The sequence below is a fragment of the Seriola dumerili genome, unplaced genomic scaffold (genome assembly GCF_002260705.1).
Source record: "Seriola dumerili isolate Sdu_G_001 unplaced genomic scaffold, Sdu_1.0 BDQW01000283.1, whole genome shotgun sequence".
NCBI classification, from domain to species: Eukaryota; Metazoa; Chordata; class Actinopteri; order Carangiformes; family Carangidae; genus Seriola; species Seriola dumerili.
Genome location: NW_019174538.1, coordinates 846,467 through 864,269, shown reverse-complemented (window position 1 = coordinate 864,269; position 17,803 = coordinate 846,467). Strand labels below are relative to the sequence as shown.

General features: G+C 45.6%; 1 protein-coding gene across 1 annotated transcript in view; it reads left to right on the top strand.

Annotated features, from left to right (window-relative positions):
- Positions 1–17,803, top strand: part of LOC111230707 (helicase ARIP4-like) — a 17,868-nt gene extending 65 nt beyond the window's left edge. The window contains exons 1-21 of the mRNA XM_022757529.1: positions 1–17; positions 2,038–2,171; positions 2,396–2,569; positions 6,225–6,445; positions 6,872–7,054; positions 7,599–7,732; positions 8,290–8,486; positions 8,574–8,777; positions 9,169–9,307; positions 9,391–9,568; positions 10,158–10,376; positions 10,499–10,617; positions 10,734–10,858; positions 11,855–11,954; positions 12,058–12,263; positions 12,945–13,120; positions 13,359–13,555; positions 13,786–13,985; positions 14,122–14,211; positions 14,694–14,789; positions 14,900–17,803. The exon at positions 1–17 is cut by the window's left edge and continues 65 nt beyond it. Coding sequence (XP_022613250.1) covers positions 1–17; positions 2,038–2,171; positions 2,396–2,569; positions 6,225–6,445; positions 6,872–7,054; positions 7,599–7,732; positions 8,290–8,486; positions 8,574–8,777; positions 9,169–9,307; positions 9,391–9,568; positions 10,158–10,376; positions 10,499–10,617; positions 10,734–10,858; positions 11,855–11,954; positions 12,058–12,263; positions 12,945–13,120; positions 13,359–13,555; positions 13,786–13,985; positions 14,122–14,211; positions 14,694–14,789; positions 14,900–15,969 — 4,179 coding nt within the window. The 3' untranslated portion in view covers positions 15,970–17,803. The remainder of the gene's footprint in view (positions 18–2,037; positions 2,172–2,395; positions 2,570–6,224; positions 6,446–6,871; positions 7,055–7,598; positions 7,733–8,289; positions 8,487–8,573; positions 8,778–9,168; positions 9,308–9,390; positions 9,569–10,157; positions 10,377–10,498; positions 10,618–10,733; positions 10,859–11,854; positions 11,955–12,057; positions 12,264–12,944; positions 13,121–13,358; positions 13,556–13,785; positions 13,986–14,121; positions 14,212–14,693; positions 14,790–14,899) is intronic.

The following is a 17,803-nucleotide window of genomic DNA, read 5'->3' as shown; positions in this document are numbered from 1 at the left end:
ATGAGACGCAACATCAGGTACTGAACTCCCGTCACGTCTGGGGTCAGTCAGAGGTCAAACAGACTCTCACTGTTTATTCTGTCGACTTCCTGAAGGATGTGATGGAAACTGCAAATATAAAACATTTAAAAACATTTAAAAAAGAGAATAATTCCTATTCTTAAAAATACAGTTGTTGCCATGACATTAATTTATAAGTGTCTTTAACTATAACTATGTCCTGTGTGTGAAACAACCTCAAATACAAGTGTTCAGATGTTGAATTAATTCACATCTGTACCTACTGTAACTTTAATTATTGTCGTATAAGTTTACCATATTCATCTGTGTTGTAAATCGAGTGGTGCAATATTATTTGAGTTTATTAGATTATTAATTAATATTACTTCACTGAGTTCATTATATAATTTCATAGTTGAGACAACTTTATTCTGCTCTCTCAGCAGGACGTGCACCCAACAGACTGTCACATTCACACCTGTCCCCCTGCAACAATGCCAGGTGGGAACCAAAGTGCTCCACATTAAAGGGGTTGTAAATAACCAACGTAAATGTTACACCTACAAATTATATATATGAAATAACAATCTGCTGCAACTCATGATGACATTTTTTAATAAACTAAATGAAGTAACAATTAATAATATAATTAACTCAAATAATTTTTCACCATTTAATATACAACACAAATAAATATGGTAAACTTATAATTAAAATACTTGTAATTAAAACTATTTTAACAGGCCAAAAAATAAAATACATTTACATAAAGAGTCACCCTGTAGATCAGAGGGATTACCAGTCAGTGTGTTGCTGCTCAGCTCATTCAAAACATATTGTATTTCTAATAACAAGCCATTGTTGGCTGGATAACAGGATTTACCATGAAGACTTGAAGGACAAGCCACGTTATGATAAAATCTGTCAGTGGTCACACACACACACACACACACACACGTTCAGTCTGCAGCTTCTTTCCTGCGGCTGCCAACAAACCGCCACACAGCTCAACCTCAAGTATCCAGCTGCTTTTACACAACAGCGTCTCAGAGAAGCTTCTCGCCGGCTTCTCTCACTGATCAGACTCTTCTGTGTGTGAGTTTGTGTGACATGGTTCTTGTCTATTACTGTTACAAGCACTGATCAAATACCTTTCTTCTAAAGCGGGAGATGTTCCCACCAAAAACCAAAAGTAATGAAGAGTACAGCTAATTCTTTTATGCTAACGTTTACACGTGAGCACAATGTTTTGTTCATTGTCTCGCTTTTTACCAAAGTAGCTTGGATAATTGTTTAAGTTTAGATGTTAGTTCATGTTGTTTATTTCAGTTAATTCACTAAAAATATATTTACAGGGTTTATACAGTTAATTATTTACATATGTACAAGTTTAAATATTCAAATATGCATCTTTAAAAACAGTTACAGTGACCTCCTGAATCCATCTCTCTAGTTTTCCTCTTATTTCCCTCAGTCTAAGTCCTCCTCACCTCTGATTGGTTAGTTCAGCGACATGTGAGTCGGAGACAGGAAGTGTCGTTGTGGCGTAAATCTGTCTCCATCCAGCTGTTTTCTTTTATCAAAAGTGATTCACATCAAACCCTCATGTTACGTCATATAAAGTCGACATCTTATTTGTGATGTAGTTTGATCAATTTTTTCTTCAGCTAGCTCAGGAGCGAGCTGCTAAGTTTATCTGTTAGCAGTTTGGTGCAGGACAGATGGTGAACACTGGGTTTAATGGGTTTATGGCAGCTTTTCTTTTCCCTGTTGCATCTGGAAACAACACTTAGGAGACTCCTGAGACAGAACCAAAGAGTAAATGTGAAGTTAAACTTAAACAACCAGCTGAAAGATGATAGGAAACTCTCCATAGCCGCAGGGTGAGGTGATTACTCTCTGTGGCTCAGAGCTGTGAGTCACAGCTTTCTCAAAACTCTTCATCTTTAATAAATAATGACTAACGCAGCGGTAGAGAAAGCACTTTGACTCATGGCGTGTCTCAAACTGATGGTGTGTTTTTCTGCATCTGTGTAGGAAGCTACTGAGGGATCATCAGTTGGAGGCAGTGACCAAAGCCGTCCAGCAGGAGGAGCTGGAGAGGAGGCGACGTCTCGACCAGCAGAGAAAACAGGATTTCCCCGTACCGCTGCTGCCTGAGTACACGACCGGTGAGACTGTGAACACAGAGTCACTGACTCTCTCACCTGTCTGTCAGACTCACTTCATAATGCTAGCTGTTAGCTTAGCACCAAAAATCCACCATCAAACGGCTTGTTAGCATCTTAAACGTAGCATTTTATCCAACCAACCAATTTCCTCCCAATCTCCTGTCTCGTCTTTCGTCTTTCTTCCCGCTCTTAATCTGCTGTATCGTTACTCTCCCTCTCTCCAGGCGAAGCGACGAAGCACGTGTCTTCGTCATCAGCATCAACGGCGTCACAGCAAGACGTGAAGTCGGCCAGACAGGAAGTGATCTGCCTGGACTCCAGCAGCACGGGCATCAGCGACGACGCTGGCAAGACAAACGTACCCACCTCCATCACTACAGAGCGCAGACGCAAAACAGGTGAGACACACACACACACACACACACACACACACACACAGACACACACACAGATGAGATTGCTCAAAAAAAAAACTGATCCATGATGATGACGAACCTCCAGACAAACGTCATGACAAGTTGTCAGGGAGGAGGATGCTGAGAGAAAAGCTCCCGACTCAGACTAAGTGTATTTACAAAAACCTTTTTTAACCCAGCTGTGTTTGTATTTATTGGTATTTAACGATAAATACTTTGCCGGTCTCTGGCTCAGATTGCCCTTTGACCTTTTTTCTTGATTATGTAACTGGGCCAGTAAGTCAGGCGGCCGCGGGAGGCCATAAAATCAGATAGGGACACGGAGCTGTGAAGTTTATTTATTACCTGTCAGTATATTCTGAGCTGCCGGCATAGCGGGGCGAAGCCTTAAGTAAGCTCGATGCTAATGCTTCAGATGTCTGATCAGCACAGTGTGAGCTCTGGTACAATGTGTCACCAGGTTTATCGGAGACGTCGAGTGTTTGGAAGAAGTCTTAGAGATTAAATCAAGGTTTTTCAGCCAGTTGGAACATTTAGACCAGTTTTGACTAAAGTGTCTAATTACAGATCGAAACCACAAAGGTTTTCATGCCCATGATCCCATGAAACGCTGGTTCTTCTAACTCAAACACAGACTGTAACGCAACAGCAGTGAGAGAAAAGTTACTGTGTTTAAATGAACTCCACCACACACAGCACATAGATGTTCAGAGTGAAAGTAAAAGGAAACCAAAGTTTCTTTCTCCCTCAGTCTCGATCCAAATGTCCAACTCAATTTAAACAACAACCAAAATCCACCTCGGGTTTTCCCGACATCCAGAAACAAAACAGGAAGTGCGGTCGACTTAGTGCTCGAAGGAAAAATCAACAAAACCCAAAAGTTTGCACGAATGACAGACGAAAGTCTTTTTATTTGAATTCTTCTGTTTTATTTATTAGTTCTGTTGTTTCCTGCACGACAAGTGGAAATATGTTTATGAGTTAATGTGAGGAGAATCCTGGATGATTTATATGTGGCTCTTTCACAGGATGTTGTGGTTGATCAGACTGATGATTAAATGATGAAGTTGTCAGGAGGGTTTAAGAGTTTTAATAAGATGAAGTGGAAAATGTTTTGAATAATAAAAACTGAGAATTGAGGAAACGATATGAACAATACATCCAAATAAAATAAATACTATAAAAGGAAATAAATGCAACATAAAAATAAGGATGAAACAAAGTATTTCAGAAAGAAAGAACAACTGTGCAAAATGTACAATTATAAAATTACAGAAACATTTTATCACAGTCTGGGTTCAGAGAAGTGAAGCTCCATCCTCATTTTGCTTTTACAACAAAGTTAAACTGTTGTGTGGCGCAGCAGTTTCTCTTATAAAACATACGTCAGGAAAAGATCTTTACGTTCCCGTGTCATCCACTGTTTTTCATGACAGGACTTTGTAAAGTTTAAAGACACAAACACAAACACACATTCATCTGATCGTCTCGCCTGAAAATCTACAATTCCTAAAATCAGTGTGGAAAGTTTCAGGATCAGTGTCACGTCTCCGTTGATTACAGCTGCAAACATTCACACCTCGCAGCTGCCCGGTTCAACCAGGGGCCAGAGAACCAAAACCACAGGGGCAATCTGAGGTCAGATACCTTGCTCAAGGGCACGTTTGTCAGTCGCCGATCTATCAAAGGCAAATATCATTTTAACAGTTCCAGTAGTTTACGGCTGTCGGCTGGAAATCAGCAGCTTTGAACGCCTCGTGACAGTGACGCGACGATGTGTTTATTCAATGTCGCACTCGGCTTCAGATCGCTCTCTGAGCCCGTCGGCACGTTGAAAAACCAAATCAGATGGAATTTCTAGACGAAATGAGAGGATTGATAAACAGCCCAAATCTGAGTCTGTGTCAGTGGATACGAGGATGATTATGTTCAACATTGAATCAGATACAGCCGAGTGTCATCTGTCCCGAGTCTTCACTTCCTGTTGTCTCAGTGAAGACGATGTAATGGAAGTATTGTCTTTTATTTCAAACAAGAACTTGCAGATTATAACACACACACACACACACACACACACACACACACACACACACCAACCACTTAAAATGTTCAATAGATGCAGATTTCATTAAATTCTTTCAGAGCTGAACAGAAACAGACTCCTCCACCTTTTCCTTTTTGGAAACATTTAAACCCAATTACTGAAAGTTAAAAGTGTGTGTGTGTGTGTGTGTGTGTGTGTGTGTGTGTGTGTGTGTGTGTGTGTGTGTGTGTGTGTGTGTGTGTGTGTGGAGTTTTTGCAGATTAGCTGCCATGTGCATCAGAATATTTAAAACCTTCATAGGGTACATCATGTACCGTTCCCTTATTGCCTGAGTACACACACACACACAGACAGACACACACACACACACACACACACACACACACACACACACACACACAGACAGACAGACACAAAGCCAGTCAAACAGTCAAGGATAAACACACACACACTCAGTTAGGGATAAATACAAGTATTTCAGCATTGAAAGAGAGGACTAAGGCAAACTGCAGACACACACACACACATGCACGCACACACACACACACCTGCAACACACACACACACAAACACAAGTGAGAGAGAGAGGGATGATGGGATATCTCGATGAACAAAGACAGTTAATTTGTAGATTTGAAGCTTAGAAAGACGAAAAGCAAAGGAGAGAGAGAGAGAGAGTCTGTGGGGCGATCAGAGCAATAAAGCTGGCTAATCCTGGTTATGAGCCAGAACACACACTTATACACACACACACACACTCACACTCACACTCACACCACAGTGGCACAGTGACATTTCTAGTTGGGGTTGCATAACCAGTCTCCCCCTCCACTCTAATCCTACTTGTATAACCAGCCATTCACTGCAGTTACATAAGCTCTCTCTCTCTCGCTCTCTCTCTCTCTCTCTCTCTCTCTCTCTCTCTCACACTCACACACACACACACACACACACTAACATACTGACACACACTCTGCCCGTCATGCCCTTGCAGTTTGCCAGCTTGTGTAACTTTCACCACTCGATAGCACCGACTGTTGAAGTCCTTTTTATCAGATCTGGATTTTGCAGAAACAGTCAGTGACGTCCACGACTGACGCAACGCCGTGACGGAGCCGCGAGGCCATTACAGATCAACCGATCAACAACCAATAAATACAAATATAGTAGGAGCTGCTTTCGTGGGAAAAGCTGCGTCTGAATTGTTTTTGTCGTCGTCGTGGTGACGGGTGCAGGATGCAGAAATCCAGAGAGTCCCAGACACATGATTAGTTTAGTTTTAGTTTATTTGCACAGAAGTTACAGGAAGACGTTTTAGAGTAAAAACATATAAAGTGTGCACGAGAGGAAGAATACAGAGTCATTAAAAACATAAAGAAATACAGCATCCAATAATAAAGGCTTCAGGCCTTCACGTCTTTGTGAAAACATCTGGATCGGATGTCGTGTGACAGACCAGCTGTTGACCTCCGCTGACTCACACTCCTGACGTGAAGTCTGTCTGAACCTGAATAAATGAATTTCCCCTTTTGGAAACCTTTAACCTTTAACCTTTCACCTTCACCCTCCTCCTCCTCCTCCTCCTCTGTGCAGATGTGATCGACCTGAGCTCGGGCGAGGACGACGCCACCGTCCACATCAGCAGCGAGTCCACCAACGAGGAAGAAGAGAGCGAGCCGAGCGGCGCACACGCCAACGACGCCCTCAACCGACCGGACGCCCGGGGCCGCGTGCTGGTCAACCTGAACCACCCGGACGAGGAGACGGACGTCTTCCTGTCGCCGCAGCTGGCACGAGCCGTCAAACCTCACCAGGTATTGATGAGATCATGTGATCAGTGTATTTACATGAACATACATGTCAATATGTGGAATTGTTTCGTATATAATTTTTACATATATGTTTTATATATTTCATGTATGGAAGTTCAGTATATGTATAAACTGTGTTACATGTGTGTATGGGAGTCATAAAGTCATACTGGTCACCTGTCAGCTGAGTGTCTCCTCCTCAGCTTTAATGAGATGTCACCTCTGCTTTCTCACCTCCCACCTTCTCTTCTTCTTCCTGTCTCTCACCTGTCTTACCTTTCCGTCACTCCTCCTCTTCATGACACATTCCTGTCACTTTTATTTCTTCCCTCTTTCTTCTCCGCTCCGCTCTCTTTTCTTTCTCTCGGATCGCCCTCTTCCTCCTCTTCCTCCTCCTCCTCTCTCGCCGTCACTCCATCACCTCTGCAGATCGGTGGAATCCGTTTCCTGTACGACAACCTGGTGGAGTCGACGGAGCGCTTCAGCAGCAGCAGCGGCTTCGGCTGCATCCTGGCTCACAGCATGGGCCTGGGCAAAACGCTGCAGGTCATCGCCTTCATCGACGTCCTGTTCAGACACACCCAGGCCCACACCGTGCTCGCCATCGTACCTGTAAGCACCTCTAATGTCGAAAAACTCATTCTCTGCAGAGGGAGTTCATGAATAAAGGAGCTGGGTCGTCCTGCCTTCACGCCTTCAATTAATAATAATAATTAACATTGTTTCTCTCTCTCTATGTCTCTCTCTCTGTCTCTCTCTCTCTGTCTCTCTCTGTCTCTGTCTCTCTCTCTCTCTCTGTCTCTCTGTCTGTCTCTGTCTCTCTCTCTCTGTCTCTCTCTGTCTGTCTCTCTCTCTCTCTCTCTGTCTCTCTGTCTCTTTCTCTCTGTCTCTCTCTGTCTCTGTCTCTCTCTCTGTCTCTCTGTCTGTCTCTGTCTCTCTCTCTCTGTCTCTCTCTGTCTGTCTCTCTCTCTCTCTCTCTGTCTCTCTGTCTCTTTCTCTCTGTCTCTCTCTGTCTGTCTCTCTCTCTCTCTCTGTCTGTCTGTCTCTCTCTCTGTCTCTGTCTCTCTCTCTCTGTCTCTCTGTCTCTGTCTGTCTCTCTCTCTGTCTCTCTCTCTGTCTCTCTGTCTGTCTGTCTCTCTGTCTCTGTCTCTGTCAGGTGAACACGTTGCAGAACTGGCTGTCAGAGTTCAACACCTGGGTCCCGCCCCCGGAGGCGTTACCTGCAGACGCCGACCCCGGACTGGTGACGCCTCGCGCCTTCAAGGTTCACATCCTCAATGACGAACACAAGTGAGTGACAGGAGGAGTCGCACTGACAGTCGGTTGCCGTGGTGACGGCGAGGAGACCTTTCTTCTTTTTTAAAAAACACAGCTCTGACCTTCCTCTGCACTTCATCCCCATCTGGTTCCAGTATCCTGTTTCTCCACAGCTGCTTCTGCTGCAAAGAAGTGTGTGTGTGTGTGTGTGTGTGTGTGTGTGTGTGTGTGTGTGTGTGTGTGTGTGTGTGTGTGTGTGTGTCAGTGACACAGTGACCTCATTCTTTCGTTGTGACAGTAAAAAATGAACAAAATCACCAGTTTGTTCAAACACGATTCTGAAATGATTTTTTAAGTAATTGGCAATTTATCACAATCAGAATCATTGATTACAAAACAGTGAAATGTTGTTTTCTCTCTTTAATACGAGATAATCTGAGTTTTTCTTACTATTTTCATCCTCTTCACTTTGAATCAGACTTTTCATTCTGCCTGTAGTTCTTTCTAACAAAGTAAAATCTCTTCTCTATAATCTACAGTCATTTTATTTTCTCACAAGTTTAAAACTCGTCCTGTGTCTTCCTGCCCAGGAACACAGCCACCCGGGCCAAGGTGGTGGAGGACTGGGCTCAGGACGGAGGCGTGCTGCTGATGGGCTACGAGATGTACCGCCTGCTGTCGCTGAAGAAGAGCTTCGTGGCCGGGAGGAAGAAGAAGAGCAAGAAAACGGCCGGACCCGTCGTCATCGACCTGGACGAAGAGGACCGACAGCAGGAACTGCTCAAAGGTCAGAGAGAGGAGGAGGAGGAGGAGGAGGAGGAGGAGACAGAGTTTTAAGAGTGTGAAAATCATATTAACGCTCATCTTCCTCCAGGTATCGAGAGGGCCCTGGCCCGACCCGGTCCAGATGTGGTGATCTGTGACGAAGGCCATCGCATCAAGAACTGTCACGCCAGCACGTCGCAGGCTCTGAAGAACATCCGGACTCGCCGCCGCGTGGTCCTGACCGGATACCCGCTGCAGAACAACCTGATCGAGTACTGGTGCATGGTGGACTTCGTCCGGCCCGACTTCCTGGGTGAGGAGCAGGATCTGCGTTTTAATTCAGGGGATGTTTTTCCAGATCAGCTTCAGAACTTTAGCATTTTGTTTTAAGGTCGTCCGTCAGTCTCATTCTCATGGACACGATATCTCAGTAACACCTTGATGGAACTTTTTCAAATTTGGCTCAAACATTCACTTTGATTCAAGGATGAACTGATACGTTTTTGGTGGCTAAAGGTCAAAGGTCAAGGTTGTGTTGACCTCACAAAACACAAAATTTCACTCAGTTGGTTCAGATTTTCTCTCTGGATAAACAGGGATGTGACCTGGAACTAGTCTGAGTGGCGGAGGGATACGACCAGGAGGAGGTGGTTCTGGTTTACAATCAGAAGACTAACTCCAGTTTGTCCCTGTGTGTACTTCAGGTACGCGGCAGGAGTTCAGTAACATGTTCGAGCGTCCCATTCTGAACGGGCAGTGTGTGGACAGCACGCCGCAGGACGTCCAGCTGATGAGGTACCGGAGCCACGTCCTGCACAGTCTGCTGGAGGGCTTCGTTCAGAGGTGAGCCTTTACACACCCACAGTCTCCGTCCAGGAAACACAACTTCACACACAGATATTTACTGGGACTCGTCTTCCCTGCAGACGAGGCCACGACGTCCTCAAGGACCAGCTGCCGTCGAAGGAGGAGCATGTGATCCTGGTCCGCCTGTCGCCGCTGCAGAGGGCGCTCTACACCGAGTTCATGAACCGCTTCAGAGAGGCGGGAAACACCGGCTGGCTCAGCCTCAACCCGCTGAAGGCGTTCTGTGTCTGCTGCAAGGTGAGGAGGAGGAGGGCGGCGGCGGCGGCGTGTGGAGCTCAGCCTGGATAATGAAGCACCACTGTTTCATGTTTATTGTAGATTTAATCCAGGTTTGGAGATAAAGGAAACATTTACACACAGAACAATAAAGGACCAAGTAATAAATTAAAACAATAAAAATAAGACGATAATAACAGGAAGTGAAGAAACACTGAAGACTGAGTGACAGAGAGATAAAGATAAAATAATGAACACTAAAACAGAGGAGACGTATTAACATGAGTCGACCAGAAATAAAAGGGAGGATATTAAAAATCTATAAAAAATGAGACAAAATAATAAAGATAAAAGAGAGGAGATGTTTGAAGGAGGAATAAAATAAATAACCAGAAATAAAAGTAGAAGGAAAACAGTCCAGAGAATAAGAATAAAATTGAAGTCGTTGTTTCTGCAGTTAGAAGATAAACTTCAGAATAAGAGTTTCCTCTTGTCGACGTCTCCGTCAACATTAAGATAAATTCCTCCGCATTTATTTCACCTGGTGAATCCATCGATCGTCACCATGACGACGTGTTTTTTACGTCGCCAACTTCCTGTTGTCCTTCAGATCTGGAACCACCCGGACATTCTGTACGAGGCCTTGCAGAAGGAAAACCTGGCGAGCGACCAGGACCTGGACCTGGATGACATGACCTCCACGGGACCCGCCCGATGTCCGACCGCACCCAATCAGAAGTCCAAGCCCCTGGAGAACCCCACCCCCATTGGTGGACTGAGTCTCAACCAGCTGCAGGAGAAAGCCAATCAGGTCATCACGTACGAATGGGTACGTCGAGCTGTGGCGTTAACTTCCTGTAACATAAAGAAAACAATTGAGACTTCAAAATAAAGTTCACAGCTACGAATTTAAAGGTGATGTTTAACGTCTCTCTCCTCTCACACGTTCAGGCGAAGGACATCATGTGCGACTACAAACCCGGCATCCTGGAGAACTCTGCGAAGATGGTGATGCTGTTCCACCTGATAGAGGAGAGCGTGAGGAAGGGAGACAAGCTGCTCGTCTTCAGGTAAAAGATCGAACACGAGACTGAAGAAGAAAACCGAAGCACCTTTATTTCATGATTGACAAACCCGGGTGAATCCTTCAGGCCTGCGCTCTGAGCTCTGCTTCTTCCTCCTGCAGTCAGAGTTTGTCCACGCTGACGGTGATCGAGGAGTTCTTGGCCAAGAGGGCGGTGCCCCCCTCCCCCAACACGTCCAACAGAGACAGACCCAATCAGAACTGGGTCCGCAACCTCAACTACTACAGTACGTGGTCATTCACTGTGATTAAAAGAAGCAGTCAATATGCTGAATAATTAAAACACTGACACATGGTGAAAAACAATCTGAATATGTTGTTTATTAGGGAAGTTTGTTTCTACAGCGTCATTCAGACACGATTCAAAGAGCTTTCCAGAGTCATGGAGATTAACAAACGAACATTAAGACGACATTAAATTATAATAGGAATAAATAAAGATATTTAAAGATATAGAAACCAGGTGAGAAACTCAGGACAACACTTTAAGAGAAGTGTCGCAGTGATGAAAGACGTTCAAATGCAGCAGATTAAAAGATGATGTGTACGTGATTTATTGATAAGCTGCAGTGAACAGTGATGTTTCAGTCCCTGATCTAACTGAGCTGACAGTCTGAGCAGATCTCAGGTGTTCAGGAAGCTGCTTCCACAGGTGAGGAGCAGAGAAACTAACAGCTGCTTCACCTGCTCCTGATTCTGGGAACACTGAGTGAAGCTGACCCAGATCACCTGAGGGGTCCGGATGTGTTCAGACCAGAGACCTTTAGGTCTTTACAGACCAGGAGGAGGATTTTAAAATCTGTCCTCTGACTCACAGGAAGTCAGAGTCAGTGAGTTTTAGCTGATTAAAACACTTTTTATAAATCTGGTAGTTTATGTTGAGTGTATTTCTGACTGCTGCTGGTGCTGCTTCTCTCATTGACTTACAATGAGTGCTGCCACCTGCTGGTCTGTCTCCATAACATCAAGAAGAGTCGTGAAATCTTGATGTGGAACGTGTTTCCTCTGCACACGCCTCTGTTTTTATTTCACCTGTAGATTCCATGTAACAGCAGGTGGAGAATCAGAGTCGCACAGTGTAGTGAAGCCGCTGGGTGTTTTAAGATGACGAGACACTCTGCTTGATGTTTCTAATGAATGACGAAGGACTGAACTGGTGTTGAAGCGACTTTGTGCTGCTGCTGCTTGTTTTGAATCTGTGTTGTTGGTGTGATGTGTTCAAGGACTGGACGGAAGCACCACGGCCTCAGAGAGAGAGAGACTGATCAACCAGTTCAACGATCCATCCAACACCTCCGCCTGGGTCTTCCTGCTGTCGACCAGGTGACACTTCGACTCTCAGCAAAGATATTAATGAATTTTCAATATGAAAACACGCGGCCGCTTTGAACCAGCTGTTTGATCGCTGCCCTGTCTCGTCCTTCAGGGCCGGTTGTCTGGGCGTGAACCTGATCGGGGCGAACCGCGTGGTGGTGTTCGACGCCTCCTGGAACCCGTGTCACGACGCCCAGGCCGTGTGCCGCGTCTACCGCTACGGTCAGAGGAAGCCGTGTCACATCTACCGACTGGTGTGTGACTTCACGCTGGAGAAGAAGATCTACGACCGCCAGATTTCCAAACAGGGGATGTCAGGTGAGCTGTGAGCGCATGACGAGGGTTAGCAACTACAAACTGTTTTATAGTTGAACATCCTCAAATGCATTCTCCTAATTCTGTCATTTTTACTGAATATAAACCTGATATACATGAGATGCATTTAGATCCATGTTTTCTATATTTTTAATTGACCTTTTAATAGTAATGATAATAATAATAATTATAAACTTTATTTGCCCCTTTCTTACGAGGAATGTTGCACAAAGTTCAACAAAGACTTGAAATAAACATAAAAACATGTTCAAAACTTTAATTATCAAATGAAAAACAATAAAAACATTGATGTTAAGTGAGATTGAATAATAATAAAATAATAAATGAAATATTAAAAAAACAGAACAAACCAAAAAGGAAAAAACAAATAAAAACTTAAAATGTACTAGAGCCACACCTCGTTCAGTCCAGGTACATTTACTGCCTCCAGCTGACAGACCCCCCACACACACACACACACACACACACACACACACACACACACACACACACCCACGACACAGCACACACATGCCACTCACCACAGCACACACTCACACACTAATGAGCTGTGTGTTTAAACCACTTCTCTTCTGTCGAGAGCCTCTTGTCTGACGGAGTAAACTGTCTCAAGTGTTGCTGCTGCCGTCTCACTTCCTTTCTCTCTCTCTCTCTCTCCGTCAGACCGGGTGGTGGACGACCTGAACCCTGTGCTGACCTTCACCCGGAGGGAGGTGGAGTCTCTTCTTCACTTCGTGGAGGAGGAGCCGGACCCCTCCCAGGTCCAGCTGCAGCCCCAGGACGGCACGGAGAGCGTCCTCAGGAAGGCGCTGCACCTCTACCCTCACCTGATCACCAAGGTAACGCTGAAGTAACCGTCACTGGTTTTTATTTTCATTCACACGTTGTATCATCTTCTTCTTCTGTCTTTCTGTTGTCTTTTTTTATTGTCCTTCTGTTCGCCCTCATCTTTATTATGTTTTATATTTTAAGTGTTTTATAAATAAAGTTCATTATTATTATTATGAGTAAAAACTGAAGTTGACTTTATGAAGCAAAGAATCTAGTTAAATCATGTCCCGTTTCTCTCTCCTCCAGCAACCGTTCCCCCACGAGTCGCTGCTGATGGACCGCAGGGAGCTGAAGCTGAGCAGCGCCGAGAAGTCGGCTGCTAAGAAAGGTTACGAGGAGGAGAAGAGGGCGTCGGTGCCGTACACCCGCCCCTCCTACGCCCACTACTACCCTGCCAGTGACCAGAGCCTCACCAACATCCCCGCCTTCAGCCAGAGGAACTGGTCAGTGACTCACAGCATTTAAACTGATGGAAAATAAACGTTTAGTTCATGTTTCCTTTTGTATTTCAAATCAAGTAACAGATAAAAGTGACGTGAAAGAGAACACAGTAAAGATTCAGATTATAATTCAGTCTAAAGTTTAACACTAAACTTAAAAGCTAAAAGAAGTTTTGCTGTCAGCTGATGATCAAGTTTATGTGACATGTAAAAACAAACTCTAAACTCCTCAGGCGTCCCCCCCCCCGTGCTGAGGAGAAGCCGGTGGCCAGCGTCCGGACGGTCCAGTCAACCCCGGTTCCCATGATGCCCCGCCAGGCGTCTGCAGGCTCCGCCCCCGGCAACAATTCATCCGGATCCAGCCTCGGAGGATTCCCGGTCAACTGTCTGCAAAAGGCCGGAGTGTTTGTGCAGAAGATCGTCACGACGACTGGTAGGAAAACAATTAGCTCCTAATAAACCTCCATTTTATTCTCATCGAATCTTTTAATCTTTGCACTTTAATTAGATATTATCTGTTTTATTATTGTGCTTTTTAAACTTTTAATTTGTCAAATTGTCTGTCTTAGACATCGTGATTCCAGGCACCAACAGTTCAACAGATGTGCAGGCGAGGATCACAGCTGGAGAGAGCATCCACGTCATCAGGGGCACCAAAGGTAAGAGTCACTGCACACCATGATGATCGGCCACTTTCATCTTTTTCTTTAATAGTCTAGAAAACACCGACGTAAAAACATCAAAGACAATCAAGAGAAAAAGAAAATAAATAAAACATAATAATAATAAACTTTATTCTTGTAGCACCTTTATACAAGAAATGCAGCACAAAGTTCTTTACAACAAAACAAACGGACCTGCACCAAGTTCTTCACATGAAAACAACAAACCTAAAACATGTTTAAAACAACAAAAACATGAGTAAAAAATTGAATGAATTTACCCACAATCCTCAGTTCATTGTTGAAGCATTTGCTCGTTCCAGCTCCTCAAACACGACCTTTATGTTCGGGACTCGTGGTCAGAAAAAACTATGAACCAGTTTGTAAAAGAATAAAATAAAGTCATTAAATGATTCAGGTCAGAAAGAAAAGACTGAAGTTTCTGTGTGAACTGATTATTTTTCCCGCCGCTGTTTCAGGGACTTACATCAGAACATCTGACGGTCGGATCTTTGCCATCAGAGCAGCTAATAAGGCCAAGACGGCAGAGGAGAGCTCGACGGCGCCGCCCAAAGGTGGGAGGAGCCAACGACAAGACTAAACTCTTCATCTATTTTCATACAAACTGAAGAGAAAATATCACTGACACGTTATTATTTGTTAATCCTTTGTTCCTTCCTCTCAGACTCGCAGGCTCCACCTCTGGAGGCTTTAACCAATGGCAGTGACACTTGTCCGTCACCTGACAAGAAGCAGAGCGTGCCCCGCCCTCTTTCACCCGACAGCCCAGAGATCATCAACGAGCTGCAGCGCTACACAGCAGCAACAGGAGCCGGTGCCGCCACAACTCAACCTGCGGCGGCGGCGAGCACCGAGAACAACCTGCCTTCCACCAAACTCCTTCAGACCAACGGCGGCGGCAGCAGGAGCGGTTGGAGCCACCATGACGCCTCTGTGACGGTCCAGCCCAGCTCTGACCCCACGGCCCCCCAGGACCTGAGAACCGGCTCTAAGCGCAGAGCCCCCAGCCCGGCGGTGGAGGAGCGTCCCATCAAGCAGCCGTCTGCGGGAAAACACTCCTCGACTCCTCTGGCCCCCCCAGGCTTCCCCTTCCCCGGGGGCTACGGCCTCCCCCCGCTGGGCCTCAACCCCACCATGCTGAGCGGGTCACTTGGGCACCCACTGTTTGCGGGGGCGGGTTCGCCTTATTTCCAGCCCCCCCACGCTCAGCTGGGGGACCCCGGGTACATGTATGCAGACCTGTTTGGCCTGGGCGGAGCCGGCGCTGTCCCCGCCTCCTCTTCCGCCACCTCATCAACGACGACCACCGCTACTGCCGTCTCATCTTCTTCTCCATCCTCCTCTTCCTCATCAGTCAAAGCCGCCAGTCTGGTTCCAGGCGCCCTGCCGCCCTTCATGCTGAGCCCCAGCATGGCGGGCATGGCCGGGATGCTCCCCCCAGGCTTCCCCCTCTCCTACAGTCAGTCTCTGGCGAGCCTCTACACGGGGTCCATGCTGCCGGGGGGGCTGCCAGGACCGGCTGCCACTCCCGGTCCGGCCGGAGCCAGCTTCCTGTCCCAGTATCCTCCCACCGCCGCCTCCAGCTCCTCCTCGTCCTCCCCTTCCTCCTTCTCCCCGTCGACGCGCTCTGACGGCCACCGCGGCCCGGTTCTGATGAACGGCGGGAACATGAGCGGCGCCAGCAGCTCGGACGACGACGACGACGACGATGTCATCGAGGTGAGGGGACAGTGACAGGTGAATCACGAGGCTGCTTGATTCAATTTAACGATCGTCACAGTAGGACGGCGTCCTGTCTGTCAGGAGTCACACGACCCGAGGCGTCGCCAGGGAAACCGACTACAGACATTAAACGTGATGACGACTGAGCCCCCGAAGCGTCTCGTCTGTTCTGCCGTGGAGAAACAGTGTGAACACAGAGCGACTCGGTGCGAAGAAGAAACATGAGGAAGTAAAAAGCAGCAGAGAGACGAGGACGAGAGTCGAGGACTTTGGGCTTCCAAGTTTGTTTGTTTGTTTGTTCGATACTGGCATTGATACTAATCACTGGACTGAGTCCTGCTGATCGTGGGCCTGCAGTGACCGCACACGGCCACTAGTTGTACTGTTGACTTTAGAGATTCTAGTTCTGCAGCTTTGCTAATTGTCCAGACTCCTTTGCTTTATTCAGCCAATTAACTGACGACGTCAGGACGAAAAAAAAAAAAAAAAAAAAGGTTTGATAGTGAAATTAGCAGGTAGAAACGTTTGTTAAATATCAGTAACTGAAATGGTTTTGTTTGTCACTTGTCAAATATTGCTACTGAATATTTCTTCAAATGGTTAAAGGTTCAAAGTTCAAACAGACGTTTTAGAAAAAGCATTTTGATTGAAGTTAATGATTCACTGCCAGGACAGGGGTAATGTAGAAACAAAACAAAAAAAAAAAAAGAAAGGGTCTTCTGGGGATCTTGAATTATTGAAGAAGCATTTGAGGCTCATTGAGGACGAGGTGAAAACCTTAAGGCTCTAATGACAGAATGTATGCTCAATCAAATGCCTTTAAACCAGGCCTTTCTCAAAAGAATCCTCTTTAGGCGTCAGACGTGGGAAGATCTGATTTTTTCTTTTCTTTTTTTTTGTGTGTGTGTATTTTCTATTTATGTAATCTCTTTTACTTTTTAAAGAAAAAACGATTGCCTAAAAACAACCAGGTGAAAATGAGAAAAAAACAAACTGTGTTCCAGTGAGGTGTCGTCCTCGTAGCGGAGAAACTACCAACAGAAAATGCCTTTTTGCCTCCATCTTTCTGAATGTTAGCTGTGAGAGAGGAGAGGTGAAGACAGACGGACTCTCTGAATCTCACCCACAGTCTTACTGTAGCCTAGAGACAAACGATGCAAAACACTCACTCAAGCCTATATATGTGTTCGTACAAACCCCGCAGGAATTGAGCTCGCGACCCCCCCGAGTTTTGGTTTCGCTTGTGTGGTTGTTTCTGTCCGTGTCTGTGCGTCGTGTCGTTCAGGGTTCAAAAGGAATCGTTTAAAGAAAATCAGTAAATAGAAACTTGTTGCTCGGTTCGTTGTGACACAGACTCCACCGCTGTTGTTCTTTCTCTGTCTCATATTTTGTGAACAGAGGTCGTGTTGTGAAACCAAACTGATTCTCTTTCTTTCTTCTTTTTCTTTTGGAGAGACGGTGTAGCTTTGCCAAAACGAGAAATCACACGAGCACATCAACAAGCCTCCGCAGGAGAGGGTCGTGTCTTAAAGAGACCAAATAACGAAATTAAAATCCGCCTCAGCACGAGACGCACATATCCACCTCTCTGTCTGAGCTGCAGGTGGCGCTGTTCACCGCACTGCACTGTAAAAGAGACATACATCTGTAGACGACAAGCTTCATCATGTGACCAAGTTCCCTTCAGATAAACCACAAACCATCGTTCTGCTGTTCCGATCGATCACAAACCGATCGATCGCGATCGGCTCTGTCCTCCTGTAGAAAATCTTCTCCTCCAAAAAAAGAAAAATGGCCGCCGCCCGAGCTTTAAAAAGCAGCAGCTCTGTGGACGAAGCGTTTCCTG